This window comes from Somniosus microcephalus, chromosome 30 (genome assembly GCF_052327205.1).
Source record: "Somniosus microcephalus isolate GS21.2 chromosome 30, FLI_Smic_1.0, whole genome shotgun sequence".
NCBI classification, from domain to species: Eukaryota; Metazoa; Chordata; class Chondrichthyes; order Squaliformes; family Somniosidae; genus Somniosus; species Somniosus microcephalus.
In genome coordinates this window covers 42,991,464-43,017,881 of record NC_141016.1, presented here as the reverse complement: position 1 = coordinate 43,017,881, position 26,418 = coordinate 42,991,464, and the positions used below count along the sequence as shown (strand labels likewise).

Here is a 26,418-nt window from a genome sequence, read left to right as displayed (position 1 = left end):
GCCGGGCTCTTGGTGTACACCCGACTCTCCGCAGCGGGGGGGCGGGTGTTCAGGAGGCCGGGCCCTTGGTGTACAGCCGACTCTCCGCGGGCGGGGGCGGGGGGTGTTCAGGAGGCCGGGCCCTTGGTGTACAGCCGACTCTCCGCAGGCGGTGTTCAGGAGGCCGGGCCCTTGGTGTACAGCCGACTCTCCGCGGGGGGAGGGGGGGTGTTCAGGAGGCCGGGCTCTTGGTGTACAGCCGACTCTCCGCGGGCGGGGGCGGGGGGTGTTCAGGAGGCCGGGCTCTTGGTGTACAGCCGACACTCCGCGGGCGGGGGCGGGGGGTGTTCAGGAGGCCGGGCTCTTGGTGTACAGCCGGGGGCGGGAGGGCAGCCGACTCTCCGCGGTGGGTGGGGGGGGGTGTTCAGGAGGCCGGGGGCGGGAGGACAGGCAGGCAACAAAAGATCTCAATTACTGCAGCAACAAATATGGCCGGCCTGCACCTCGCCTTTAATTTGCGCCTCCCCGGCTGCAGGTAGGCCCCCCTGACCCCGTCAGACATAAGTCAGGGGCGCTCCCGACGATCGCGGCTGGGGCGCTGCGCACGGTGATGACTTCATCGCCGGCGGCGCAGCATCGTGGGGCGCTATCGGTTAGCGCCGCCGCTAACCTCCCGCTGAATTTTGCGGGAAGCGTGGGCGTCTCCGCGCCCGGGCGCTAGTTACTTTGCACCCCGTTTGCGCCCTCTTAGCAACCCCATTTTTCCCCCATGGTGTCATAACAGCACAGAAGGAGGCCATTCGGCCCATTGAGTCTGTGTCAGCGCTCTCTAGAGCAATCCAGTCAGTCCCATTCCCCCGCTCTATCCCCGTAACCCTGCAAGTTTATTTCCCTCAAGTGCCTATCCAGTCTCCCCTTGAAAACATTGAGTGTCTCCGCTTCCACCACTTCCATCGGCAGCGAGTTCCAGGTCCTCACCACTCGCTGCGTAAAAAAGTTTTTCCTCACGTCCCCCCTGTATCTCTTGCCCAAAACCTTAAATCTGTGTCCCCTAGTCCTTGTACCATCATCTAGTGGGAACAGCCTTTCCCAGTCTAGCCTGTCTAAACCTGTCCTAATCTTGTACACCTCGATCAAATCATTCTCGGGGCGCTACAACTGAAGTTCGCGGTGCTACGTGCAACAGCGCCACGCGTGGCGGCACGTAGCGCCACGTCATTGCAGGCCTCCTCCCCTGATTAGAGGGGAGCGGCCTCGCGCCGCCCGCACCGGGGAGCGCCGGGCTGAGCGATGGCGGCCGGCACCCCACAAACAAAGTGAGAGGGGGCAGGTGCTGGCAGTCGGCCAAAAGAAAAATGGCCGCCCGACACCTGCCCTTTAAGTAGCGCCGCCGCTGCTGCAAAAATGCCCCTGACCCTGTTGCACATATCGTGCGGTGATAGGTCAGGGGGCTCAAGGGAAATTTGCGGCCGGGGCGCTGCGCACGATGATGATGTCATCGCCGCGGGGCGCTAGGGGATTTGCGCCCCGTAAACGAGAGGTGCAAACCAACCCAATTTCCCTCCCCCATGAAATTCCAAAATATCGCTGGACGTTTATTTAATTTTTATTAAACAAGTCCCAGTTTGTGTCCTTTTCTGCGTTTATTATTCTCTTTCTGCCCAGCCCATTCTCTCCTGAACACTCCGGATTCCTGACCAGGGGTCAGCAGACTGTGAGAGTGTGAGGAGTGTCACAGCTTAACCCAATCCACAGACTCACTTTCCAGTCGGGCTGATTGGCGCGTCAGGACTGGTCTTTTCCCCTCTGTCCCTGCCTCAGGGGTGACTACCACCACTGTACCATGCAGCTCAGACTCCACACTGACTGTGTTTTTTTCTCTGGGCTGTGCTAAGCATACAGGAAGAGGTTCACAGAGTTTCAGTTTCACAATTACTGCAGCAGCGAATACCAGTGTCTGATTGGAGGTCGTAGCCTCCTAGTGGGTCATATGACACTGAGGTCTTTTGTGGAGTTCAACTGTTTAATCGGTCTGGAGAAGCAGAGAGGGAGGTAAGTGTGTGAATTATTACCTACACCAGGAACTGGCTTGTCTTTGGTACGTAGGTTTTGTGGTTAAATATGTCTGTCTAAGATTGGTTTACAAATCCAGCCAAATGCTCACTAAAGACGTGGCCAATCCTAAAACTTGAACTTGAAAAACATTAATGCTGTGAAACAATCTTACTGGCTTCGGGAGGGATTGCCAGCACGCTGCGGGGCACAGGTAACAGGTCAGTCGAAACATATACTTTGTGGAGCCCCGGTCTTTATTTACGCTCCAGAATTGCGATGGTGTAAATGTTGAGTGTTTTTAGTGCAGATCCACATGTTGACCAGCAGCTCCCCTGGCTCTGTTTATAACCTTCGACACTTCCCCTCAACCGATGTTCTCGCCAACATACTTCATATCAAAGTTCCCTCAGAAGTGCTGCACCCAGATTTTCTTCACTTGTTCCCAGCTTGATAAGAAACATACAATTGTGGAAGGTTATTGCACACATTACTGTTTCAGCCGGACCTGTTTATAGAATGGAAGCACTTCACTCCTTTTAATCTACAACTTGTTTTTCAGCTTCGCAGGAACTTAGTTATCAGAATTGCTGTGTGCCTTTGTTTTCGAATAACTGGAGATAGGGAGTGGCACTATCACTTTATCACTTTAGCACCGATCTCTGCCAACTAGTAACTTAGAGCGTCCCAAGGCATCAATGTCTGCGGGAGAGGAGGGAGAAGGGAAACAATGGCTGTGGAAGTTCGACTTGCAGAATGTTACGGCACAGACCCAGATCACTTGGCTCTTCAAGTCTACTCGAAGAGCAGGGGAGTTCTCTGTTAAATCCGTGAATCTTTAGGTAGTGTGTCCTTCAAATAATCGACAGAGACTGCAGAGAACAATCAACAGGTGTTTACTGGATGAGGGTTGCTCTAAAACTAAGCAGTACAGATCCCTACTCAGGGTTATATACAGGTGTGGTCACTGCCGGTACTACAGTATACAGGAGCTGTAAAAAGTAGTTGTCCCCTTAAAGGTACATACACTACAATTTCTCCCCTTTTAGATTAACAGTACCATAACATTCATTTAACAATTAACACTTTTAACATGCAACATTAACTGAAAATAGTCCATTTATAAATTCAGTCTTTGGGGCGGCTTCCTGATCCTTTCTGGATAGAGCCTTTCCTGAGTGTCTTGCTCTTGGTGCGGAGGCGATTCTGGCCCCCTGTCATAGAGTCATAGAGTCATAGAGTAATACAGCACGGATAGAGGCCCTTCGGCCCATCGTGTCCATGCCGGCCATCAAGCCCTGTCTAATCTAATCCCATATTCCAGCATTTGGCCCGTAGCCTTGTATGCTATGGCATTTCAAATGCTCATCCAAATGCTTCTTAAATGTTGTGAGGGTTTCTGCCTCCACAACCCTTTCAGGCAGTGAGTTCCAGACTCCAACCACCCTCTGGGTGAAAAAGTTCTTTCTCAAATCCCCTCTAAACCTCCCGCCCTTTACCTTGAATCTATGCCCCCTAGTTATTGACCCCTCTACTAAGGGGAAAAGCTCCTCAGCATCCATCCTATCTATGCCCCTCACAATTTTGTACACCTCAATCATGTCCCCCCTCAGCCTCCTCTGCTCCAAGGAAAACAAACCCAATCTGCCCAGTCTCTCTTCATAGCTGAAGCGCTCCAGCCCTGGTAACATCCTGGTGAACCTCCTCTGCACCCTCTCTAACGCGATCACATCTTTCCTGTAGTGTGGCGACCAGAACTGCACACAGTATTCCAGCTGTGGCCTAACCAGTGTTTTATACAGCTCCATCATAACCTCCTTGCTCTTATATTCAATGCCTCGGCTAATGAAGGCAAGTATCCCATATGCCTTTTTTACCACCTTATCCACCTGTTCCGCCGCCTTCAGGGATCTGTGTACCTGCACACCCAGATCCCTCTGACCCTCCGTCTTGCCTAGGGTCTTTCCCTTCATTGTGTATTCCCTTGCCTTGTTAGACCCCCCAAAGTGCATCACCTCGCACTTTTCCGGGTTAAATTCCATTTGCCACTGTTCCGCCCATCTGACCAACCCATCTATATCGTTCTGCAGACTGAGGCTACCCTCCTCGCTATTTACCACCCTACCAATTTTAGTATCATCCGCGAATTTACTGATCATACCCTTTACATTCATATCCAAGTCATTAATGTAGACCACAAACAGCAAGGGACCCAGCACCGATCCCTGTGGTACCCCACTGGCCACAGGTTTCCAGTCACAAAAACAACCTTCGACCATCACCCTCTGCCTTCTGCCACTAAGCCAGTTTTGTATCCAATGTGCCAAGGCACCCTGGATTCCATGGGCTCTTACCTTCTTGACCAGTCTCCTGTGCGGGACTTTATCGAAGGCCTTACTGAAATCCATGTATACCACATCCACTGCGTTACCCTCATCCACACACCTAGTCACCCCCTCAAAAAATTCAATCAAATTAGTCAGACATGATCTTCCCTTGACAAAGCCATGTTGACTATCCCTGATTAATCCTTGCCTCTCCAAGTGGAGACAAATTTTGTCCCTCAGGATTTTTTCCAGTAATTTTCCTACCACTGATGTTAGGCTCACTGGCCTGTAGTTCCCCGGTTTTTCCCTACTACCCTTCTTGAATAATGGTACTACATTAGCGGTTCTCCAGTCCTCTGGCACATCCCCTGTGGCCAGAGAGGTCCTGAATATATGTGTTAGAGCCCCCGCAATCTCCTCCTTTGCCTCACACAGCAGCCTGGGGTACATTTCATCCGGGCCTGGGGATTTATCCATTTTTAGGCCAGCTAAAACCGCCAATACCTCCTCCCTCTCGATGTTAATATGTTCGAGCATATCACAGTCCCCCCGCCCTATTTCTATGTCTACATCGTCCTTCTCCATAGTGAAAACAGATGCAAAAAATTCATTTAGAACCCCTCCTACATCTTCCGGCTCCACACACAGATTGCCACTTTTGTCCCTAATGGGCCCTATTTTTTCCCTAGTTATCCTTTTACCCTTAATATACTTATAAAACATCTTCGGATTTTCCTTTATTTTGCTCGCCAGTGTTATTTCATGGCCCCTCCTTGATCTCCTAATTTCTTTTTTAAGTATCCCCCTGCACTTTTTGTACTCCTCTAGGGCTTCCTCCGTCTTTAGCCTTTTGTATCTACCAAAAGCCCTCCTTTTTTTCCTAATCCATTCCCGTATATCCCCTGACATCCACGGTTCCCTGTGGTTTTTGGAACCACTCTTGACATTTATGGGAACATGTTGCCCTTGTATGATCTCAATCTCCCTCGTCGTCGGTTGGTTCATCAGCTTCCGATACTACTGTTTCTGGGGTAGATGCTACCTGTATGTCGGGTTCATTACCAGGTACGCGAGACATGGGGTTGACTCGTTCCTGTGACGCTAGGATCTGGTCGACATGGCGTCTCACAATGTTCTCCCCAACATCCACTGTGTACATTAGTGGCCCCTGCCGTGTGCATATCGTTCCTGGTTGCCATTTCTCTGTTTGGTAGTCGCGGGCCAAGACTGGTTGCCCTACATTGAAGCTCCTTGTCGGCTTCTCATTGATGTGCTGGAATTGCTTATTCTCAACATTTCTTCGTACATTTGGTCTGAGCAAATCCAGATGAGATCTCAGCCTTCGGTTAAAGAACATCATGGCCGGGGTCTGGTTGGTAACTGCAAGTGTCGCATTTCTGTAGGCTGACAGGAAATTGTCCACCTTATGCTGCAGTGGAATGTCGTCATCGCACATGGCCCTTACTGCCTTTTTAAAGGTTTGTACGAACCTCTCAGCCAATCCATTTGTGGCTGGATGATACGGGGCGGATGTGTAATGCCTTACCCCATTCCTTTTCATAAATTTCCAAAACTCTTCGGACACAAACTGTGGTCCGTTATCAGAGCAAATCTGCTCTGGCAAGCTGTTCCTGGCAAATATGGTCCGTAGGACTGCAATCGTTTTCTCCGTGGTGGTGGAGGACATTTTGATCACCTCAGGCCATTTCGAGTGCGCATCCACGGCTATTAAAAACATTGAGTCCATGAATGGACCAGCAAAATCAATATGCACCCGTTGCCATGGAGAGGAGGGCCACTCCCATGGGTGTAGAGGGGCATGTGGTGGTGCATTTTGGACCTTCTGGCATCCTGAGCAGCTCTTTGTCAGGTCCTCGATTTGCTGATCGATCCCCGGCCACCACACATAAGCCCTAGCAAGGCTTTTCATTTTCACCCCTCCCAGATGGCCTTCGTGAATCTCATTGAGCACTCTCTCCCTTAACTTGGGTGGAATTACCACTCGGGATCCACACATCAAGGTCCCCTGGCATACTGACAGCTGTTCTCTTCTGGATGAGAATGCTGGCAACAGTGAGTCGCCATGTGTTGGCCATCCCTTCATCGTCAAGTCATATACCCGAGACAGTGTCGGCTCATTTCAGGTCTCCTCTATATCCGCGTTAGTTACTGGCAAGCGTTCAATTATAGTCGAATAAAATATTTTGACAGCGTCCACTGCTGGTGCTTCCTCCGCAGTAGGCAGTGGCAGGCGTGATAGCCCATCAGCGTTTCCATGCAGTTTCGTGCCCTTATACTCTATTTCATAATGGTTCGCCCCTAGAAAAAGGGACCATCTTTGTAGCCGTTGCGCAGTCATCACCGGAACGCCCTTCTTTGGATTAAAGATGGAGACAAGTGGTTGGTGGTCGGTCAGCAAGGTGAACTTCTGCCCGTGCAGATAGTGGTTGAACTTTTTCACTCCCCACACTAGGCTGAGGGCCTTCCTGTCAATCTGGGCGTAGTTACGCTCGGTTGAGGTTAGTGACCGAGACGCAAAGGCTACTGGCCTCTCCGAGCCATCTGGGAATTTGTGCGACAGCACCGCTCCAATACCATAGGGTGATGCATCACACGCCAACCGAATTGGTAGTGCTGGGTTGAAATGAGCCAACACCTCTTTTGATGTGATCAATTCTTTGCACTTCTGGAAAGGTCGTTTACATTCGTCATTCCACTTCCATGGTACCCCCATTTGCAGTAGGGTGTTCAGTGGGTGTAGTACTGTAGACAAATTCGACAAGAACTTATGGTAGTAGTTCACCAGCCCGAGGAACGACCTCAGTTGTGACACATTTTCCGGTGCTGGAGCCTTGACTACTGCCTCAATCTTTTCAGGGGACTTATGTAACCCCTCTTCATCAATAACGTGGCCACAATACGAGATCTGCTTCTGGAAAAACTCGCACTTGTGGTGATTAGCTCGGAGCCCATATTCCTTCAATCGAGTGAGCACCTGCTCCAGGTTGGCGAGGTGATCACTGTCATTTATGCCCGTGACCAGGATGTCGTCCAAATAACACTGAGTCCCTGGAATCCCTTGCAGGACTTGATCCATTGCCCTTTGCCAAATAGCCAGAGCTGATGCTGCCCCGAACACCAGCCGGTTGTATTGGTAGAGACCTTTATGAGTGTTGATCGTGAGGTACTGTTTCGAGGCTTCTTCTACCTCCATTTGCAGGTACACCTGAGCCAGATCAATCTTAGTGAAGCGTTTTCCTCCAGATAGCGAGGCGAAAATATCTTCAATCCTCGGAAGCGGATATTGTACCGTGTGAAGGACTGGGTTCACTGTCACCTTAAAGTCCCCACAGATGCGAATCTTCTTTGGTTCCCCAGGCGTATTACTCAATGACCTCTTCATTACAGGAATGATGGGTGTAGCCCACTCGCTCCAGTCCACTTTGGACAGTACTCCAGAACGTTCCAAACCTTCCAGCTCTGCTTCGACGGCTGGGTGGATCGCATAAGGTCTGGCCTTAAAAAACTTTGGGCTTGCATTTTCCTCTATTTTGATCGTCGCTGTTATGCCTTTTAGTGTTCCGGGTCCCTCCTGGAACACTTGTGCGTCAGTTAGCATTTTTGACAGTCGTCCAGGTGTGACATTGTCATCCTTTTTGGCATCTACCGTCAGTGCTTGTATGGCATGCCAATCTAACTGTATCTTCCGGATCCATTCACGTCCTAGTCGTGGTGGTCCTCCATCTGGCAATACATATAAGTCCATTTTTGGTGTTTCCTTGCTGTTGTATATCACGTTCACCCTTATTTTTCCTTTGGGGTAGACTTTTTGCCCCGCGTACGTCTTCAAGACAATCTCTGTATCTCTCAAGGGTATATGTGAGAATAGTACGTCTTCAAGACAATCTCTGTATCTCTCAAGGGTATATGTGAGAATAGCCGCTTGTAGTCCCTTCGGTTTATGACTGTTAGGGCTGATCCTGTGCCCAATTCCATTTTCACTTGGACTCCATCTATCTTGAGCGTGACCCAGATAGTTTGGTGATCCTCCATTTTGGTTACATTATGTAGTTTCAGACAACCCAGCTCCTTGCTTCCAGAGTCTGTATCACTTTTCTGTTCGTCTGAACTACTCTCCATCACCTTATGTACCTTTTTGTACTTCTCCTGTGGAGGTTTCTTGCTGCTGGTTTTCTTTCCCGACCTGCAGACTCTTATTATGTGTCCTACTTTTCCACACTGTCTGCACACTTGGTCCTTGAACCAACAATCCTTATGGTTGTGTGTTGTTCTGCCGCAGCGAAAACACTTCACTGCTCCATATGACATTTCATTTGTGCCATATTCTTGTGGTCTCCGTTGTATCTCTGCAACGCCCCGTGCGGCTGCTTCATGTGATACTGCCATGTTGAAAGCCTTGTCCAGCGTAAGATCCTTTTCTGATAGAAGCCGTTTCTGGGTTCCTTCACTTTGAAGCCCACACACAAACTTGTCCCTTAAAGTATCTGCTAGTCCCGTTCCAAACTGGCAGTGTTTCGATAGCTTGCGCAGTTCCGTTAAATACTCAGCATTACTTTCGTCTTTATGCTGGTTCCTTTTGTGAAACTTAAATCTTTCTGCTATCAGCAGCAGTGTGGGGTTTAAGTGGTCCTGTAGGATTGCCACTATGCTTTCAAAATCCTTTTCCACTGGCTACTCTGGGGTGACTAGGTTTCGCAGTAAGCCATACATTTTTGCACCCATGGAATTCAACAATACCAGTGCTTTCCTGGCATCTGGCACTTCATTCGCCTTGCAGTACACTTCTATGCGTTCTACATATGTCGCCCAATCTTCGACTTCATTGTCGAACGCTGTGACCGTGCCACTCTTCTGGGTGTGGTTAGACTGGCTCAAAATGGCATCTCCCGTGCTCTCCCTTCTCCGCTGGCTCAAAATGGCGTCTCCCGCGCTCTCCCTTCTTCTCCGCTGGCTCAAAATGGCGTCTCCCACACTTCCCTTTCTTCTCTGCTGCGGCCTAAAATGGCGTCTCCCGCGCTTTCTTTTCTTCCCCCGCGGACGCTGCTCAGCCCTTGAAACCGGCTGCGCTCTGCGCGTTTTCCTGCGTGCTTCTCTCATTGACGCCGCTTGGTCTTCAACCCCGGCTGCGCCCTGCGCGCTTCACCCTCTCTCGTTGACGCCGCTCGGTCTTCAACCCCAGCTGCGCCCTGTGCGCTTTACCTTCTCTCTTACCCGTCGACGCTGCTCGGCCTTTTTCTGTGCCGTCGGTCGGCTCCCGCCGCCGCTGTCTGGGAAGGGTCTGCGCCGTATCTGCTGCCAGCCCGCTGCGCTGGATCGTCACGACTGGAGAACCAAGCCCAGCTCTCTACAGCCTCCTCTGCGATGCTCAAGTCCTCCCTGGATGGTCGACGCCCGCACTGGTGGAATCGGTCTCCTTCTTCATGGTTGCAGGTAGGTTCGAAACGACTCGTCGCCAGTGTTAAATCCGTGAATCTTTCGGTAGTGGTCCTTCAAATAATCGACAGAGACTGCAGAGGAACAATCAACGGTGTTTACTGGATGAGGGTTGCTCTAAAACTAAGCAGTACAGATCCCTACTCAGGGTTATATACAGGTGTGGTCACTGCCGGTACTACAGTATACAGGAGCTGTAAAAAGTAGTTCTCCCCTTAAAGGTACATACACTACATTCTCCCCAGGGTCCTGGCCATTAATTTTTCCCTCAACAAAACATCTAAAGCAGATTACCCGGCCATGATCACATTGCTGTTTGTGGGAGCTTGCTGTGCGAAAATTGGCTGCCACGTTTCCCACATTACAACAGTGACCACACTTCAAAGATAATTCATTGGCTGTGAGGCGCTTTGGGTCGTCCTGAGGTTGTGAAAGGTGCTGGAGAAATGCGAGTGATTTTTCTGCACTATTACTGAAGACCGGTGACCTGTGCTGCTGTTGGATCTGCAGTTCAGTTGGAAGGTCGGACTGCGCGCATGTCATTACCATTTGCTGGTTGAGTTTTCCAGCCGTTGGGAAAAGTATAAAATAACCAGTGAGCGGAAAACTGCATCACTGGCCTGTACGGTTGGGTTAAACCACTCAAGCCAACGGGTGCCAGCAAAATATGGCAGACCCTCCCTCAAGCAGCAAGGCGAGTCAGGGGCTTCACTACCAACGGGCAAGTTAATGAAGGTGGGTCTGCGAGGCGAGCCTCCAGAGGCAGTGCCACTCCGTTTACCATACAGCACTGCCATCAGCACCATTATACACCTTCCTGCGTACTGCCACAACACTGCTCTAGTGTGGGGGGAAGCATCAACCAGCCAGCGTTCCTGCTCAAGATTCGAATCATAGAATGATGCAGCACAGAAGGAGGCCATTCGGCCCATCGTGCCTGTGCCAGCTCTCCAATTAGTCCCACTCCCCCGCTCTTTCCCCACAACCCTGCCAATTTTTCCCTTCAGGTATTTCTCCAATTCCCTTTTGAAAGTTACTATTGAATCTGCTTCCACCGCCCTTTCAGGCAGCGCGTTCCATTTCACAACAACTCGCCGCGTGAAAATTAGAATTGCAGAATGCTACAGCTCAAAAAAACAATTCCTCCCGTTGCCTCGGGCTCTTTTGCCAATCACCTTAAATCTGTGTCCTCGGGTTACCGACCCTCCTGCCACTGGAAACAGTTTCTCCTTATTTACTCTATCAAAACTGTTCATGAATCTAACACCTCTATCAAATCTCCTCTTAACCTTCGCTGCTCTAAGCAGAACAACCCCAGCTTCTCCAGTCTCTCCATGTAACAACAACAACAACTTGTATTTATATAGCACCTTTAAAGTAGTAACATTTCCCAAGGCGCTTCACGAGCGTTATCAAACTAAATACCCCCTACACACCGAGCCACATAGGGAGATATCGGGACATTTGACCAAAAGCTTGAAGAAATAGGCCACTTTTAAGAAGTGTCTTAAAGGAGGAGAGAGAGGTGGAGAGGTTTAAGGAGGGAATTCCAGAGCTTAGGGCCGAGGTAGCTGAAGGTACGGCCACTAATGGTGGAGCGATTCAAATCGGGGATACGCAAGAGACCAGAATTGGAAGAACACAGATATCTCGAAGGATTGTACGGTTGGAGGAGGCTACAGAATAGGGAAGGGCGAGGCCATGGAGGGATTTGAAAACAAGGATGAGAATTTTGAAATTGAGGCAGGAGCCAATGAAGGTCAGCGAGCACACGGGTGATGGGTGAAAGGGACTTGGCTGCCCCGTGTCCTAACACACACTGAGTATTGAATGAGCTCAAGTTTCTGGAGGGTGGAACATGGGAGGCTGGCCAGGAGAGCGTTGGCAGAGTCAGGTCTTGAGATAAGAAAGGTATGGATGAGGGTTTCAGCAGCGGATGAGCTGAGGTAAGGGCGGAGATGGGCGATGTTACAGAGGTGGGAATAGGCGGTCTTGTTGATGGCATGGATATGTGTTCGGAAACCCATCTCGGGGTCAAATATGACACCAAGGTTGCGAACAGTCTGGTTCAGCTGAATTTAAATAAATATTTAAAAAATTAAATAAAAAATTTAAATAACTAAAGCCTGGAACCATTCAGGTCAATCTCCTCTGCACCCTCTCCAAGGCCTTGACATCCTTCCTAAAGTGTGGGGCCCAGATTTGGACAGAATACTCCAGCTGGGACCTAACCAGTGTTTTATAAAGGTTTACCATAACTTGCTTTCTTTTTTACTCTATGAGGGGAATTTTAACGCAAAAAAGTGTGGGTTAAGGTCAGGCGGGAAATTAAAGTGTTAAAAGTCTGAATCCCGACCCCAATCCGCCCACTTCCGGTTTTACCAGAGCCGGGTCAAAGGGCGGCGGCCAACCCGCTCCCAGGAGACGGGTCGCCCATTTAAATATTATAATGAGGCTGGTGCGCCTCAGATTGAGCCAGCATTTTAAATTTAACTCTGGCTGGTCTCGGGTTTTTACGGCCTCGTGTAACCCGCCAGCTAAAGTAAGGCAAGGACTGCTGGATCCGGGAGGTAAGTGCCTTTACCTTTACTTCCTGGATCCAGCGTCCCATCTAAACCACCCCCCCACGATCACAGACCCACCCCCCCCCCCCAGGCCTCCGACCCCACCCCCGGCCTCCGACCCCCACCCCCCCGCCGCCTCCGACCCCCTCACCAGCCCTCCGATTTCCCCCCCCCCCAGGCCTCCGACCACCGCCCCCCCCTGGCATCTGACCTCCCCCCACCCCCGGCCTCCGACCCACGCCCCACCAGGCATCTGACTCCCCCACCAAGCCTCCGACCACCACCCCCGCCGACCTCTGACCCCCCAGGCCTCCGACCCCCCCCCAGGCCTCCGACCCCCCCCCCCCTGCCTCCGGCCACCTCCCCCACCCCCCCCCCGGCCTCCGACCCCCACCCCAGCCTCCGACCCCCCCACCAGGCCTCTGACTCCCCCACCAGGCCTCCGACCCCCCCCAGCAGGCCTCCAACCCCCCCCAGCAGGCCTCCGACCCCCCCCCACCAGGCCTCCGACCCCCCCCCCCCACCAGGCCTCCGACCCCCGCCCCACCAGGCCTCCGACCCCCCCACCAGGCTTCCCCCTGCATGCTCCTCCGGCCCTCTGATCAGCTGCTCTGGCCCACGAGTGATCCTGACCCCCACAACCACCCCCGGCCCCCACGCGACCCCTCCCTCCTCGCTGCGGCCCAGTGCCTCAGGCCTACCCGCCCACAGCCAGCCAGACTCTCAATCTAGCTGGCTGCAGGTGGGAAACAGGTTTCCGATACAAATCAGACCCTGCCATTTAATTCGGCCGAGTCTGCGCTGCCTCCGAACCCCCCTCCCCTCCCGCCCCCTCCCCGACTGTCAACCTGCTTCCCCATTAAAATTCAGGCCTATTCCTCTATTAATAAAGCCCAAGATCCCGTATACTTTTTTAACAACCTTCTAAACTTGTCCTGCCACAGAAAGGCGGGGTATTATTTAAATGGTGATAGATTGGGAAATGTTGATGTACAGAGGGACCTGGGTGTCCTTGTACACCAGTCACTGAAAGCAAACATGCAGGTGCAACAAGCAGTTAGGAAGGCAAATGGTATGTTGGCCTTCATTGCAAGAGGATTTGAGTACAGGAGCAAGGATGTCTTACTACAGTTATACAGGGCCTTGGTGAGACCACACCTGGAGTACTGTGTGCAGTTTAGGTCTCCTTACCTAAGAAAGGATATACCTGTCATAGAGGGAGTGCAGCGAAGGTTCACCAGACTGATTCCTGGGATGGCAGGACTGTCGTATGAGGAGTGATTGGGTCGACTAGGCCTGTATTCACAAGAGTTTAGATGAATGAGAGGGGATCTCATTGAAACGTGTAAAATTCTGACAGGGTTAGACAGACTGGATGCAGGGAGGATGTTTCCCCTGGCTGGGGGGTCTAGAACGAGGGGCCACAGTCTCAGGATATGAGGTAGGATATTTAGGACTGAGATGAGGAGAAATTTCTTCACTCAGAGGGTGGTGAACCTGTGGAATTCTCTACCACAGAAGGCTGTGGAGGCCAAGTCATTGAATATATTTAAGAAGGAGATAGGTAGATTTCTAGGCACAAAAGGCACCAAGGGGTATGGGGAGAGAGTGGGAATATGGTATTGAGATAGAGGATCAGCCATGATCACATTGAATGGCGGAGCAGGCTCGAAGGGCCGAATGGCCGACTCCTGCTCCTGTTTTTCTATGTTCTATGTGTACCCACACCCCCAGGTCTCTCTGTTCCTGCACCCCCTTTAAAATTGTACCATTTAGTTTCTATTGCCTCTCCTCATTCTTCCCCCCAAAATGCAACTTTACAGGAGACTGTAAACAGAAGAATGAAAAAAAGTTCTAAAGACCAATCCGAGGGGAATGCCAGTGGCCAGATCGCTCATGTGCTTCCAAGTGAAAAGCTTCATCCTTTCGATGAGACTTGTCTTGGTCCAGACAAGCAGGAGTTGACAGGGACCCCAATGAGCCGCTCTGTGGAGCCGCCTCTCCAACCTTCAGCTCATCACACTATCTGTGTTATGGTAAGAGAGACAAATCTGTGCTAAAGACAAAATGGACTGGAGTGACTAAAGATTATAAAAAAATTAAATGCATGCCACGGATTGTCGGGCATTCAGTTACACACCGAGCACACCTGCAGGAAGGGGCACTGGCCGATGTGGCTGTTATACAGAAAAATACGGTCTGCTTTCTTTTCCAAGTCCAGTTCCACCATCACTGACACTTTGGGGAGAAATTCAGTTGTGAGCGCCACCCGTTAGCGCCTTAAGAGGGCGCTAAGTGGGGCGCTAACCAACTAGCGCCCGGGCGCGGCGAGACCTGCATCTCTCACGAAATTGAGCGGACATTTAGCGGTGGCGCTAAACCATACCGCCCGCTCGCCTGCGCACGCAGATCTTGACGTCATTCCAGAGTGCAACGCCCTTGGGGCGCCCCGGACCGGAAATTCAGTGGCGCCCCCCTCCTTTCCGCCTGTCGCTACCAACGACAGGTTGACTGGAATGCTTCCCAGTCACTGTGGGGCTGGGGGGGCGCTATTTAAAGGGGGCTCTTCCTGTCTTCTGTGTGGTAGCCATTTTTGGACCACTCGTTCTGAGAGAGAGAGAGAGATTTGCAGAAAGACAAAGGGAGAAAGAGAGACTTCAGCATTGAGTCAACGTTGTCTGAGGTAGTTTTGGCTTCTGACCACAACTTTGTAGTTGCTTTGCTTTTTCACCGGCATAACTTTGATTGCCCACATATTATGGGGGCTGCAATGGATGGGAACGTCGTGCTTCTCCATCACATTGAGAGGGCACAGAAACGCAGAGAGAGAGTGGCAATCATGGCCAGACGGAGGAGGGCCAACAGGCGTCGGTACAGGAGACCTTACCGTCCCAGGGTTTTTCGACAACAGTTCTCATACATCAATATGTCTGAGGAGCAGTGTTTGCGAAGGCTGCGATTCAGCAAGGAGGTGGTCACTGAGCTCTGCCACCTCTTCCAGCCAGATCTGCAACCTCAACTGAGGAGCAGGACGTCTCTGTCGGTGGCAGTGAAGGTAACAGTGGCTCTCAACTTTTATGCCACCGGCTCCTTTCAATCTGCTACTGGGGACATTGCCAATATCTCCCAGTTCGCGGTGCATTGCTGCATCTGTCAAGTCACAAATGCCCTCCTTAAAAGGAGACGAGAGTACATCTCTTTCCCCATGACCCCGGACAAGCAGCAAGAGCGTGCAGCGGGCTTTGCAAGAATAGCGGGCTTCCCCATGGTGCAGGGCGCCATTGACTGCACCTATGTGGCTTTGCGGGCGCCGCAAGAGAATGCCGAGGATTTCCGCAACCGAAAGGGCTTCCATTCCTTAAACGTCCAGTTGGTCTGTGACCACAGACAGCTGATACTCGCTGTCAATGCCCACTTTCCAGGCAGCAGCCACGATGCCTTCATCCTGCGCCAGACTTCTGTGGCAGACCTTTTCGAGGCCCCGCTTCACCCAGGAGGCTGGCTTCTCGGGGTCACCTGGCTGATGACCCCACTCCATTCGCCCAGTACCCCTGCAGAAGAACGATACAATGAGAGCCATCAAGCTACCAGGAACATCGTTGAGCACACAATCGGTGTGCTCAAGCAACGGTTCCGCTGTCTGGACCACTCTGGAGGAGCCCTGCAGTACTCGCCTGAGCGAGTCTCCCACTTCGTTGTTGTGTGCTGCATGCTGCATAACCTGACAATCCTCAGGACCCAGCCAATGCCACCGGGCCTTGGAGCACCAGCGGAGGAGGAGGAGGAGGAGGAGCAGCACCAAGACGGGAGGGAGGCACAAAGTGCAAGGGCCGTCCGTCAAAGGCTTATACCAATTCGCTTCTAGGCCCCCTCTGAGGGAATGGCTTCTGCCATTCAAAGAACCTGAATGGAACCATGCCGCAACCCCTAAGCCGGTCAAGGCAACAATGAATGCAAAGAACAAACATGCACATTTGGAATAAAGACACTTCTTTATTTACAAAACTGTGTATCCTTCCCGCATGACAAAGTAATAGAAAGAAATAGTCATTCACATAACTGGCTCTCACAACCTGGAGACAATGTCCAAAACAGTAACAAAAGTATGACCACGATCCTCCGCCTTCAATAAAACAATGCCACACCTTCTACTTTTTGCCCTTCGAGGGTGATCTGCTTCCCTTGCGAAATTGCCCCCTTCCCACCCTGCAGCTTCACCGCACTGGGACCCCAGTGGCTGCAGCAAGGCTGGGGGAAGGCTGCTGAGTGTCAGAAACAGAGGCTGCAGATGCCCTTGAGGGACGGCCTGGACCAGCTCTGGGCCTGGTGGGCATGGCTGCTGACTGCTTGAACTCTGCATAGGTGGCAGGAGTCTGTCCTACAGGTGGTGGCAACTGCAGTGGAGAAGTGACAGTGCTGGCAGCAGGAATGCTGTCATCCTGAGAGAGGACAGCAACTCCCTGCTCGACCGACACACTGGCACTCCCACAGGGCAGCACTTCAGCATCCGGAGCAATCTGATGGAGCACAGATTGCTGGCCTGCTGCGGCGCGGGGGGGGCCCCGGGGAAACCTGCCCGATCCAGCGAGGGTGACATCAGTTAGTGCTCGCGTGGCCTCAATCTGCGTCTGCATGAGACCAGCCACTGACTGCATTGCAGCACTTAGCATTTGTGTGGCAGACGCCTGTGCTGCACCGAAGTCCTGGACACTCCTTGCCAGTGACTCAATGGATTCGGGCATCCTTACCACTGCAGCCATGAGCTCAGTGTGCCTTTGCTCCGCCTGGGCGCTCATTTCAGCGAGGAGCCGCACCTCTGCTGCGCTCACTGTAGCAGGACTCGAGGCCATACTCTCCCTCCGGGGAGAAGGCCCCCGAGCTTCCCTACCCCCTCCTGGAGCTTCACCCTCATCAGACCATTCCCCCCTGCTCCCCTCCAGGGAAGGCGTGTCCCCAGTATGGCCATGGGCTGCCTCGGCAGAGGGTTGCGCTGATGGTCCGGCTTCATCTTCCTCCTCGCCTTCAGATTCACTCCCAGTGGCAGCTTGAGGGCCCGTCTCCTTACCTGGTGAATCACCATCTGAAAGCAGGGAGGTACAAGAGTGGCTTTAGCGTGAGGACAGGGTGGCAGCAAGGGAGGCATGAGTGCAGCGATGTACTGATTTGGATCGAGAGTGTCAAAGGATGCTGTTGTGAGGAACAAGTGGAAGGAGAGAGGTCAAAAAGGTGATGACCTTACGATTGCTGGCCAGAACGGGGTCGGCGTCTCCAGTGGCGACGGGGCCAAGCATCCGGCTTGCCACAATCCGGTGGACTCGCTGCTCCAGATCAGTCAGGGCTTGAAGGTGAGGCCGGCCTCCCCTGGTCCGTTGCTGCTGTCTCCTATTATGCGCCAGCTTGCCCTGCAAGAAAAAGGACGGGGTCTGAGTAAAGATGCAGCCATGATCTTGGCTGAAATGCCTCCCATGGTCAAATAGCCCTTACTGTGTGCAAGGTGCTGAATGTGCATGTGAGTTTCCTGAAAGGGCCATAGGTGTTGGAGGAGTGCTGGGCATTGGGGCTTTCAAGACCCTTTGACCATAAAGCGAGGTCGAGATGGAGGGATGAAGAGGTTTCTGAAAAAGGCACTCACCCTGACGACCCGAGTGAGGTCATTGAACTTCTTCCTGCATTGCACAGGGGTCCTAGGCACCATGCTGCTGGAGGTCACTCTGTGAGCCACCTCCCTCCAAGCTTTTCGGTACTCGCTGGGCAGAGGCCTCCTGCCACTGTCCGGAAACAGGATAGCTCGCCTGTGCTCCACTGCACCAACCAGAACCTGCAGGGCCCCCTCATTGAACTGCTGCGCTCGCTCCCTGGCCCTATCCATGGTCCTTGGCTGCAGGATTTGGCAACAGGTCTGTCCAGGCCGAGATTCAGGGCTCCGATGCGCAGGGTGCGGCTGCAAATCAAGCTCGACCCTCCCCTTTAAGAGCTAACCGGCGCCAGCGTGTCTGTGTGCAATCGCTAACTGACAGCACCTGCGCTGCGCCCGCCGTCTGAGTTAGCGCATCGCTTCTCCAGCTTAGCGCCTTAAGAGAGTCGTGCAGCGCCTGATTTAGCGCTGCAGTCGGCTCCAGGGGCGAGACAGACCAATTTCGCAGTAGGTGGCGATAATTTGCGCCACTTTGCGCCCGGCCGAGAATTGCGCCCCAAATGGGGCGATACCGAATTTATCCCCCTTTATCCCTCGTCAGGTAGAATCATAGAATCGTGGAAACTTACAGCGCCGAAGGAGGCCATTCGGCCCATCGGGCCTGTGCTGGCTCATTGAAAACCTCTTCTGTGCAATAGGCCTGCAACATACTGCAGACATTCGGTCAGCGTACAGGAACTCATTTCACAGCGACACGACACACCCCTCCTGTTATACACCAACCTCGGGTTTTGAATTGGTTCTGAGAGGTGTCACTGAGCAGGGTGCTATCTTGGGGAAAGCCTCAGGCTGCATCGTGCCCGAGTGTTGGTGTTCTGGCTCTGGCTGCACGCTGCAGGAGTGGTCACTGCAGGAGTGGTCACTGCAGGAGTGGTCACTGCAGGTGTGGTCACTGCAGAGTGGTCACTGCAGGTGTGGTCACTGTTGGTGTGGTCACTGCAGGTGTGGTCACTGCAGGTGTGGTCACTGCAGGTGTGGTCACTGCAGGAGTGGTCACTGCAGGTGTGGTCACTGCAGGTGTGGTCGCTGCAGGAGTGGTCGCTGCAGGTGGTCACTGCAGGTGTGGTCACTGCAGGAGTGGTCACTGCAGGTGTGGTCACTGTAGGTGTGGTCACTGTAGGTGTGGTCACTGCAGGTCTGGTCACTACAGGTGTGGTCACTGTAGGTGTGGTCACTGCAGGTCTGGTCACTGCAGGTCTGGTCACTACAGGTGTGGTCACTGCAGGTCTGGTCACTGCAGGAGTGGTCACTGCAGGTCTGGTCGCTGTAGGTGTGGTCACTGCAGGTGTGGTCACTGCAGGTGTGGTCACTGCAGGTGTGGTCACTGCAGCAGTGGTCACTGCAGGTCTGGTCGCTGCAGGTCTGGTCGCTGTAGGTGTGGTCACTGCAGGTCTGGTCACTGCAGGAGTGATCACTGCAGGTCTGGTCACTGCAGGTCTGGTCACTACAGGTGTGGTCACTGCAGGTCTGGTCACTGCAGGAGTGATCACTGCAGGTCTGGTCACTGCAGGTCTGGTCGCTGTAGGTGTGGTCACTGCAGGTGTGGTCACTGCAGGTGTGGTCACTGCAGCAGTGGTCACTGCAGGTCTGGTCGCTGCAGGTCTGGTCGCTGTAGGTGTGGTCACTGCAGGTCTGGTCACTGCAGGAGTGATCACTGCAGGTCTGGTCACTGCAGGTCTGGTCACTACAGGTGTGGTCACTGCAGGTCTGGTCACTGCAGGAGTGGTCACTGCAGGAGTGGTCACTGCAGGTGTGGTCACTGCAGGTCTGGTCACTGCAGGTCTGGTCGCTGCAGGTCTGGTCGCTGCAGGTCTGGTCGCTGCAGGTCTGGTCGCTGCAGGTGTGGTCGCTGTCGGTGTGCTCACTGCAGGAGTGGTCACTGCAGGTCTGGTCGCTGCAGGTCTGGTCCTGTAGGTGTGGTCACTAGATGTGGTCACTGCAGGTGTGATCACTGCAGGAGTCGTCACTGCAGATGTGGTCATGGCAGATGTGGTCACTGCAGGTGTGGTCACTGCAGGTGTGGTCGTTGCAGGTGTGGTCACTGCAGGAGTGGTCACTGCAGGTGTGGTCACTGCAGGAGTCGTCACTGCAGATGTGGTCATGGCAGATGTGGACACTGCAGGTGTGGTCACTGCAGGTGTGGTCGTTGCAGGTGTGGTCACTGCAGGAGTGGTCACTGCAGGTGTGGTCACTGCAGGAGTCGTCACTGCAGATGTGGTCATGGCAGGTGTGGTCGTTGCAGGTGTGGTCACTGCAGGTGTGGTCGTTGCAGGTGTGGTCGCTGCCGGCGATTGTACTGAGGCAATTTAATTTCAGCAAAAAGCATGACAGAAACAGACATTCTGGGAAAGTGTTACAGGTGACAGGTAAATCCGTGTGACTCCATGTGACTCTGTGTAACTCCCTGTACCCCTTCCTTGCAGGCCTCTGATGTTCATGCGGGATATGTAAATCCTTTCCAAACTCCAAATGCTGAGGGAATCTGGAGTACAGACCATGTGAAAATGCCATTCTCTAACCTCAGCTTGCAAACCAAGAAGAAATCAGGATTGGTAATGAAATTTTTGTCTAATAATCATTGACTGAGTATCGACATTAATCGCACTGTCGATGTTTAAGGCATTCTAGAAATGAATATGCCACATTTTCTGTCATCCAGTTTTCTCACCTCATCTTCAGCAGGTGGTTACTCCTCACTGGGATATGGTACCCAACTGCCCTCCATTTCCTCCCGCGTTTCTCATGTGGGAGCCTAGATAGTGAGTGGTGACTGTGGATGATGGCAGCGCCAAACCTGACCCCGTCCTCACCACATATCCACACGGCATTGGATGGTGGTCCGGCGGCGGATGGCGGTCAGGTGGGGGATGGCGGTCAGGCGGTGGATGGCGGTCATGCATTGGATGGCGGTTATGCATTGGATGGCGGTCAGGCGGCGGATCGCGGTCAGGCGGGGGATGGCGGTGGATGGCAGTCTGGCGGTGGATGGCGGTCAGGCGGGGGAGGGCGGTCAGGCGGGGGAGGGCGGTCAGGCGGGGGATGGCGGTCAGGCGGGGGAGGGCGGTCAGGCGGGGGATGGCGGTCAGGCGGTGGATGGCGGTAAGGCGGTCAGGCGGTGGATGGCGGTCAGGCGGGGGATGGCGGGGGATGGCGGTCAGGCGGGGGATGGCGGTCAGGCGGGGGATGGCAGTCAGGCGGTGGATGGCGGTGGATGGCGGTCAGGCGGGGGATGGCAGTGGATGGCGGTCAGGCGGTGGATGGCGGTCAGGCGGGGGATGGCGGTGGATGGCGGTCAGGCGGTGGATGGTGGTCAGGCGGGGGATGGCGGTCAGGCGGTGGATGGCGGTCAGGCGGGGGATGGCGGTGGATGGCGGTCAGGCGGTGGATGGCGGTCAGGCGGGGGATGGCAGTGGATGGCGGTCAGGCGGGGGATGGCGTTCAGGCGGGGATGGCGGTCAGGCGGGGGATGGCGGTCAGGGGTAGATGGCGGTCAGGCGGGGGATGGCGGTCAGGGGTAGATGGCGGTCAGGCGGGGGATGGCAGTGGATGGCGGTCAGGCGGGGGATGGCGTTCAGGCGGGGATGGCGGTCAGGCGGGGGATGGCGGTCAGGGGTAGATGGCGGTCACGCGGGGGATGGCGGTCAGGCGGAGGATGGCGGTCAGGTGGGGGATGGCGGTCAGGGGTAGATGGCGGTCAGGCGGGGGATGGCGGTCCGGCGGGGGATGGCGGTCAGGGGTAGATGGCGGTCAGGCGGGGGATGGCGGTCCGGCGGAGGATGGCGGTCAGGGGTGGGGAAGTTGTCGAGCCACCTGCTCCTCTGCCTCTGCTAGTGCGTACAGAACATCAGAACATAAGAATTAGGAGCAGGAGTCTGACACACAGCCCCTCGAGCCTGCTCCGCCATTCAATAAGATCATGGCTGATCATTGACCTCAACTCCAACTTCCCGGCCGATCCCCATATCCCTTGATTCCCCATGAGTCCAAAAATCTTTCTATCTCAGCCTTGAATATACTCAAAGACTCAGCATTCACAGTCCTCTGGGGCAGAGAATTCCAAAGATTCACAAAGCCTCTGAGTGAAGAAATTCCTCCTCATCTCAGTCTTAAATGGCCAACCCCTTATCCTGAGACTGTGCCCCCTAGTTATAGACTCACAGGCCAGGGGAAACAACCTCTCAGCATCTACCCAGTCAATCCCCCTCAGAATCTTATGAGATCACCTCTCATTCTTCTAAACTCCAGAGAGTGTAGGCGCATTCTGCACAATCTCTCATCATAGGACAGCCCTCTCATCCTAGGAATCAATCCAGTGAACCTTTGTTGCACAGCATCTAAGGCAAGTATATCCTTCCTCAGATAAGGAGACCAAAACTGTGCACAGTACTCCAGGTGTGGTCTCACCAAGGCCCTGTACAATTGTAGCATTATCTCATTGAAACTTATAAAATTCTATCATGACTAGACAGACTAGATGCAGGAAGGATGTTCCCGATGGTCGGGGAGTCCAGAACCAGGGGTCACAGTCTCAGGATAAGAGGTAAGCCATTTAGGACAGAGATGAGGAGGAATTTCTTCACCCAGAGAGTGGTGAACCTGTGGAATTCTCTACCACAGAAGGCAGTGGAGGCCAATTCATTAAATGTATTCAAGAAGGAGTTAGATATATTTCTTAAGGCTAAAGGGATCAAGGGATATGGGGAGAAGGCAGGGACAGGGTACTGAATTTGGATGATCAGCCATGATCTCGTTGAATGGCGGAGCAGGCTCGAGGGGCCGAATGGCCGATTCCTGCTCCTATCTGCTATGTTTCTATGTAAGCATGACTTCCTCACTCTTATACTCCAACCCCCTTGCAATAAAGGCTAACATGCCATTTGCCTTCCTAATTGCTTGCTGTACCTGCATGCCAGCTTTCTGTGTAGCAGTCGTCCGGATAATGCTGGAATCCATTATTAAGGAAGTGGTAACAGGGCACTTAGAAAATCATAACATGATTAGGCAGAGTGTACATGGTTTAGTGAAAGGGAAATCGCGTTTGACAAATTTATTAGTGTTTTTTGAGGATGTAACTAGCAGGGTAGATAAAGGGGAACCAGTGGATGTAGTAAATTTGGATTTCCAAAAGGCATTCGATAAGGTACCACATAAAAGGTTATTACACAAGATAAGGGCAGACCGAAGAACATAGGAACAGGAGGCGGCCATTCAACCCCTCAAACCTGTTCCGCCATTCAATTGGATCATGGCTGATGTGTATCTGAACTCCATTTACCCGCAACTCTCAATACCCTTGCCTAACCAAGGCAGCAAACCTTTCCTTTTTCTCTGTAAGGCTGGATTTGACACCTTCACTGACCTGGCTGGGATTGATGCAGAGTATGGGCAGCAATCTATCGCTCTGTGGTTTAATACATCAGCCCCCTGTGTCCCCGGAGTTTACAGATAGTGTTGGTCAATGTCACCAGATGGCTCATTGATAAAGGAACAGCCTGATGTGCTCCTGATGCAGTCCCAATTTACACCCGATGTACACCCACTGTGCTCCCGATGTACACCCACTGTGCTCCCGATGTACACCCGCTGTGCTCCCGATGTACACCCGCTGTGCTCCCGATGTTCACCCGCTGTGCTCCAGATGTTCACCCGCTGTATATCCGATGTGCTCCCGATGTACACCCACTGTGCTCCCGATGTTCACCCGCTGTGCTCCAGATGTTCACCCGCTGTATATCCGATGTGCTCCCGATGTACACCCGCTGTGCTCCCGATGTGCTCCCGATGTACACCCACTGTGCTCCCGATGTACACCCACTGTGCTCCCGATGTTCACCCGCTGTGCTCCAGATGCTCACCCGCTGTATATCCGATGTGCTCCCGATGTACACCCGCTGTGCTCCCGATGTACACCCGCTGTGCTCCCGATGTACACCCGCTGTGCTCCCGATGTTCACCCGCTGTGCTCCCGATGTACACCCGCTGTGCTCCCGATGTACACCCGCTGTGCTCCCGATGTTCACCCGCTGTGCTCCCGATGTACACCCGCTGTGCTCCCGATGTACACCCGCTGTGCTCCCGATGTTCACCCGCTGTGCTCCCGATGTACACCCGCTGTGCTCCCGATGTACACCCACTGTGCTCCCGATGTACACCCGCTGTGCTCCCGATGTTCACCCGCTGTGCTCCCGATGTACACCCGCTGTGCTCCCGATGTACACCCGCTGTGCTCCCGATGTTTACCCGCTGTGCTCCAGATGTTCACCCGATGTATATCCGATGTGCTCCCAATGTGCTCCCGATGTTCACCCGCTGTGCTCCCGATGTTCACCCGCTGTGCTCCAGATGTTCACCCGATGTATATCCGATGTGCTCCCGATGTACACCCGCTGTGCTCCCGATGTTCACCCGCTGTGCTCCAGATGTTCACCCGATGTATATCCGATGTGCTCCCGATGTTCACCCGATGTGCTCCCGATGTTCACCTGATGTATTCCCGATGTGCTCCCGATGTATATCCGATGTATTCCCGATGTGCTCCCGATGTATATCCGATGTACTCCCGATGTGCTCCCGATGTATACCCGATGTGCTCCCGATGTATACCCGATGTACTTCTGATGTACTCCTGATGTGCTCTTGATGTATACCTGATGTGCTCCCGAAGTGCTCCCAATGTACTCCCGATGTATAGAAACATAGAAGATAGGAGCAGGAGTAGGCCATTCGGCCCCTCGAGCCTGCTCCGCCATTCAATGCGATCATGGCTGATCATCCAAATTCAGTACCCTGTCCCTGCTTTCTCCCCATATCCCTTGATCCCTTTAGCCTTAAGAAATATACCTAACTCCTTCTTGAATATATTTAATGAATTGGCCTCAACTGCCTTCTGTGGTAAAGAATCCCACAGGTTCACCAATCTCTGGGTGAAGAAATTCCTCCTCATCTCTGTCCTAAATTGCTTACCCCTTATCCTTAGACGGTGACCCCTGGTTCTGGACTCCCCGCCATCGGGAACATCCTTCCTGTATCTAGCCTGTCTACTCCTGTTAGAATTTTATAAGTTTCAATGAGATCCCCTCTCATTCTTCTAAACTCTAGCGAATATAAGCCTAATTGAACCAATCTCTCCTCATATGTCATTCCTGCCATCCCAGGTATCAGTCTGGTGAATCTTCGCTGCACTCCCTCCATGGCAAGAACATCCTTCCTCAGATAAGGCAACCAAAACTGCACACAATACTCAAGATGTGGTCTCACCAAGGCCTTGTACAACTGCAGCAAGACATCCTTGCTCCTGTACTTGAATCCTCTCGCTATGAAGGCCAACATACCATTTGCCTTCTTAACTGCCTGCTGCACCTGCATGCTTACCTTCAGTGACTGGTGCACAAGGACACGCAGGTCTCGTTGCACTTCCCCTTCTCCCAATCTATTGCCGTTCAGATAATAATCTGTCTTCCTGTTTTTGCCACCAAAGTGGATAACCTCGCATTTATCCACATTATACTGCATCTGCCCAATCACCCAACCTGTCCAAATCATACTGGAGTTTCTCGGCATCCTCCTCACAGCACACACGCCCACCCAGCTTTGTGTTGTCTGCAAACTTGGAGATATTACGTCTAGTGAATAGCTGGGGTCCTAGCACCGATCCCTGCGGTACCCGACTAGTCACTGCCTGCCACTCAGAAAAAGACCTGTTTATTCCAACTCTTTGCTTCCTGTCTGCCAACCAGTTCTCTATCCAAGTCAGTACCTTACCCCCAATCCCATGTGCCATAACTTTACACGCTAATCTCTTATACGGGACCTTATCGAAAGCCTTCTGAAAGTCCAAATACACCACATCCACTGGTTCTCCCTTATCTATTATACCCGATGTGCTCCAGATGTACTCCCGATGTCCACCCACTCTACTCCCAATGTACACCCAATGTGCTCCAGATGTACACCTGATCTGCTCCTGCTGTACTCCCACTGTATTCCCGATGTGCTCCCGATGTACACCCACTGTACTCCTGATGTGCTCCCGATACAACCCCGATATGTTCCCAATGTACTCCCGATGTGCTCCCACTGTACTCCCGATGTGCTCCCACTGTACTCCCGATGTACACCCACTGTATTCCCGGTGTACTCCCGATGTATACCCGATGTACTCCCGATGTACTCCCGATTTGCTCCCACTGTGCTGTCGATGTGCTCCCGATATACACCCGATGTACTTCCGATGTACTCCTGATTTGCTCCCACTGTGCTGTCGATGTGCTCCCGATATACACCCGATGTACTTCCGATGTACTCCTGATTTGCTCCCACTGTGCTGTCGATGTGCTCCCGATGTACA

The 26,418-nt window shown here is 52.9% G+C and overlaps 1 protein-coding gene across 2 annotated transcripts in view; it reads left to right on the top strand.

The window, feature by feature from the left end:
- The first annotated feature begins 1,931 nt into the window (after window positions 1-1,931).
- The window catches only part of LOC147098179 (poly(ADP-ribose) glycohydrolase-like), a 72,174-nt gene continuing 47,687 nt past the window's right edge, over window positions 1,932-26,418 (top strand). Inside the window, exons 1-3 of one of the 2 annotated variants that reach the window (XM_085971382.1) lie at window positions 1,932-2,031; window positions 14,200-14,412; window positions 20,495-20,623. In XM_085971382.1, the coding sequence (XP_085827508.1) occupies window positions 14,218-14,412; window positions 20,495-20,623 (324 nt within the window). In that variant the 5' untranslated portion in view covers window positions 1,932-2,031; window positions 14,200-14,217. Of the gene's footprint in view, window positions 2,032-2,053; window positions 2,253-14,199; window positions 14,413-20,494; window positions 20,624-26,418 lie in introns of those variants that run through there. The other variant, XM_085971383.1, reaches the window with a different exon arrangement.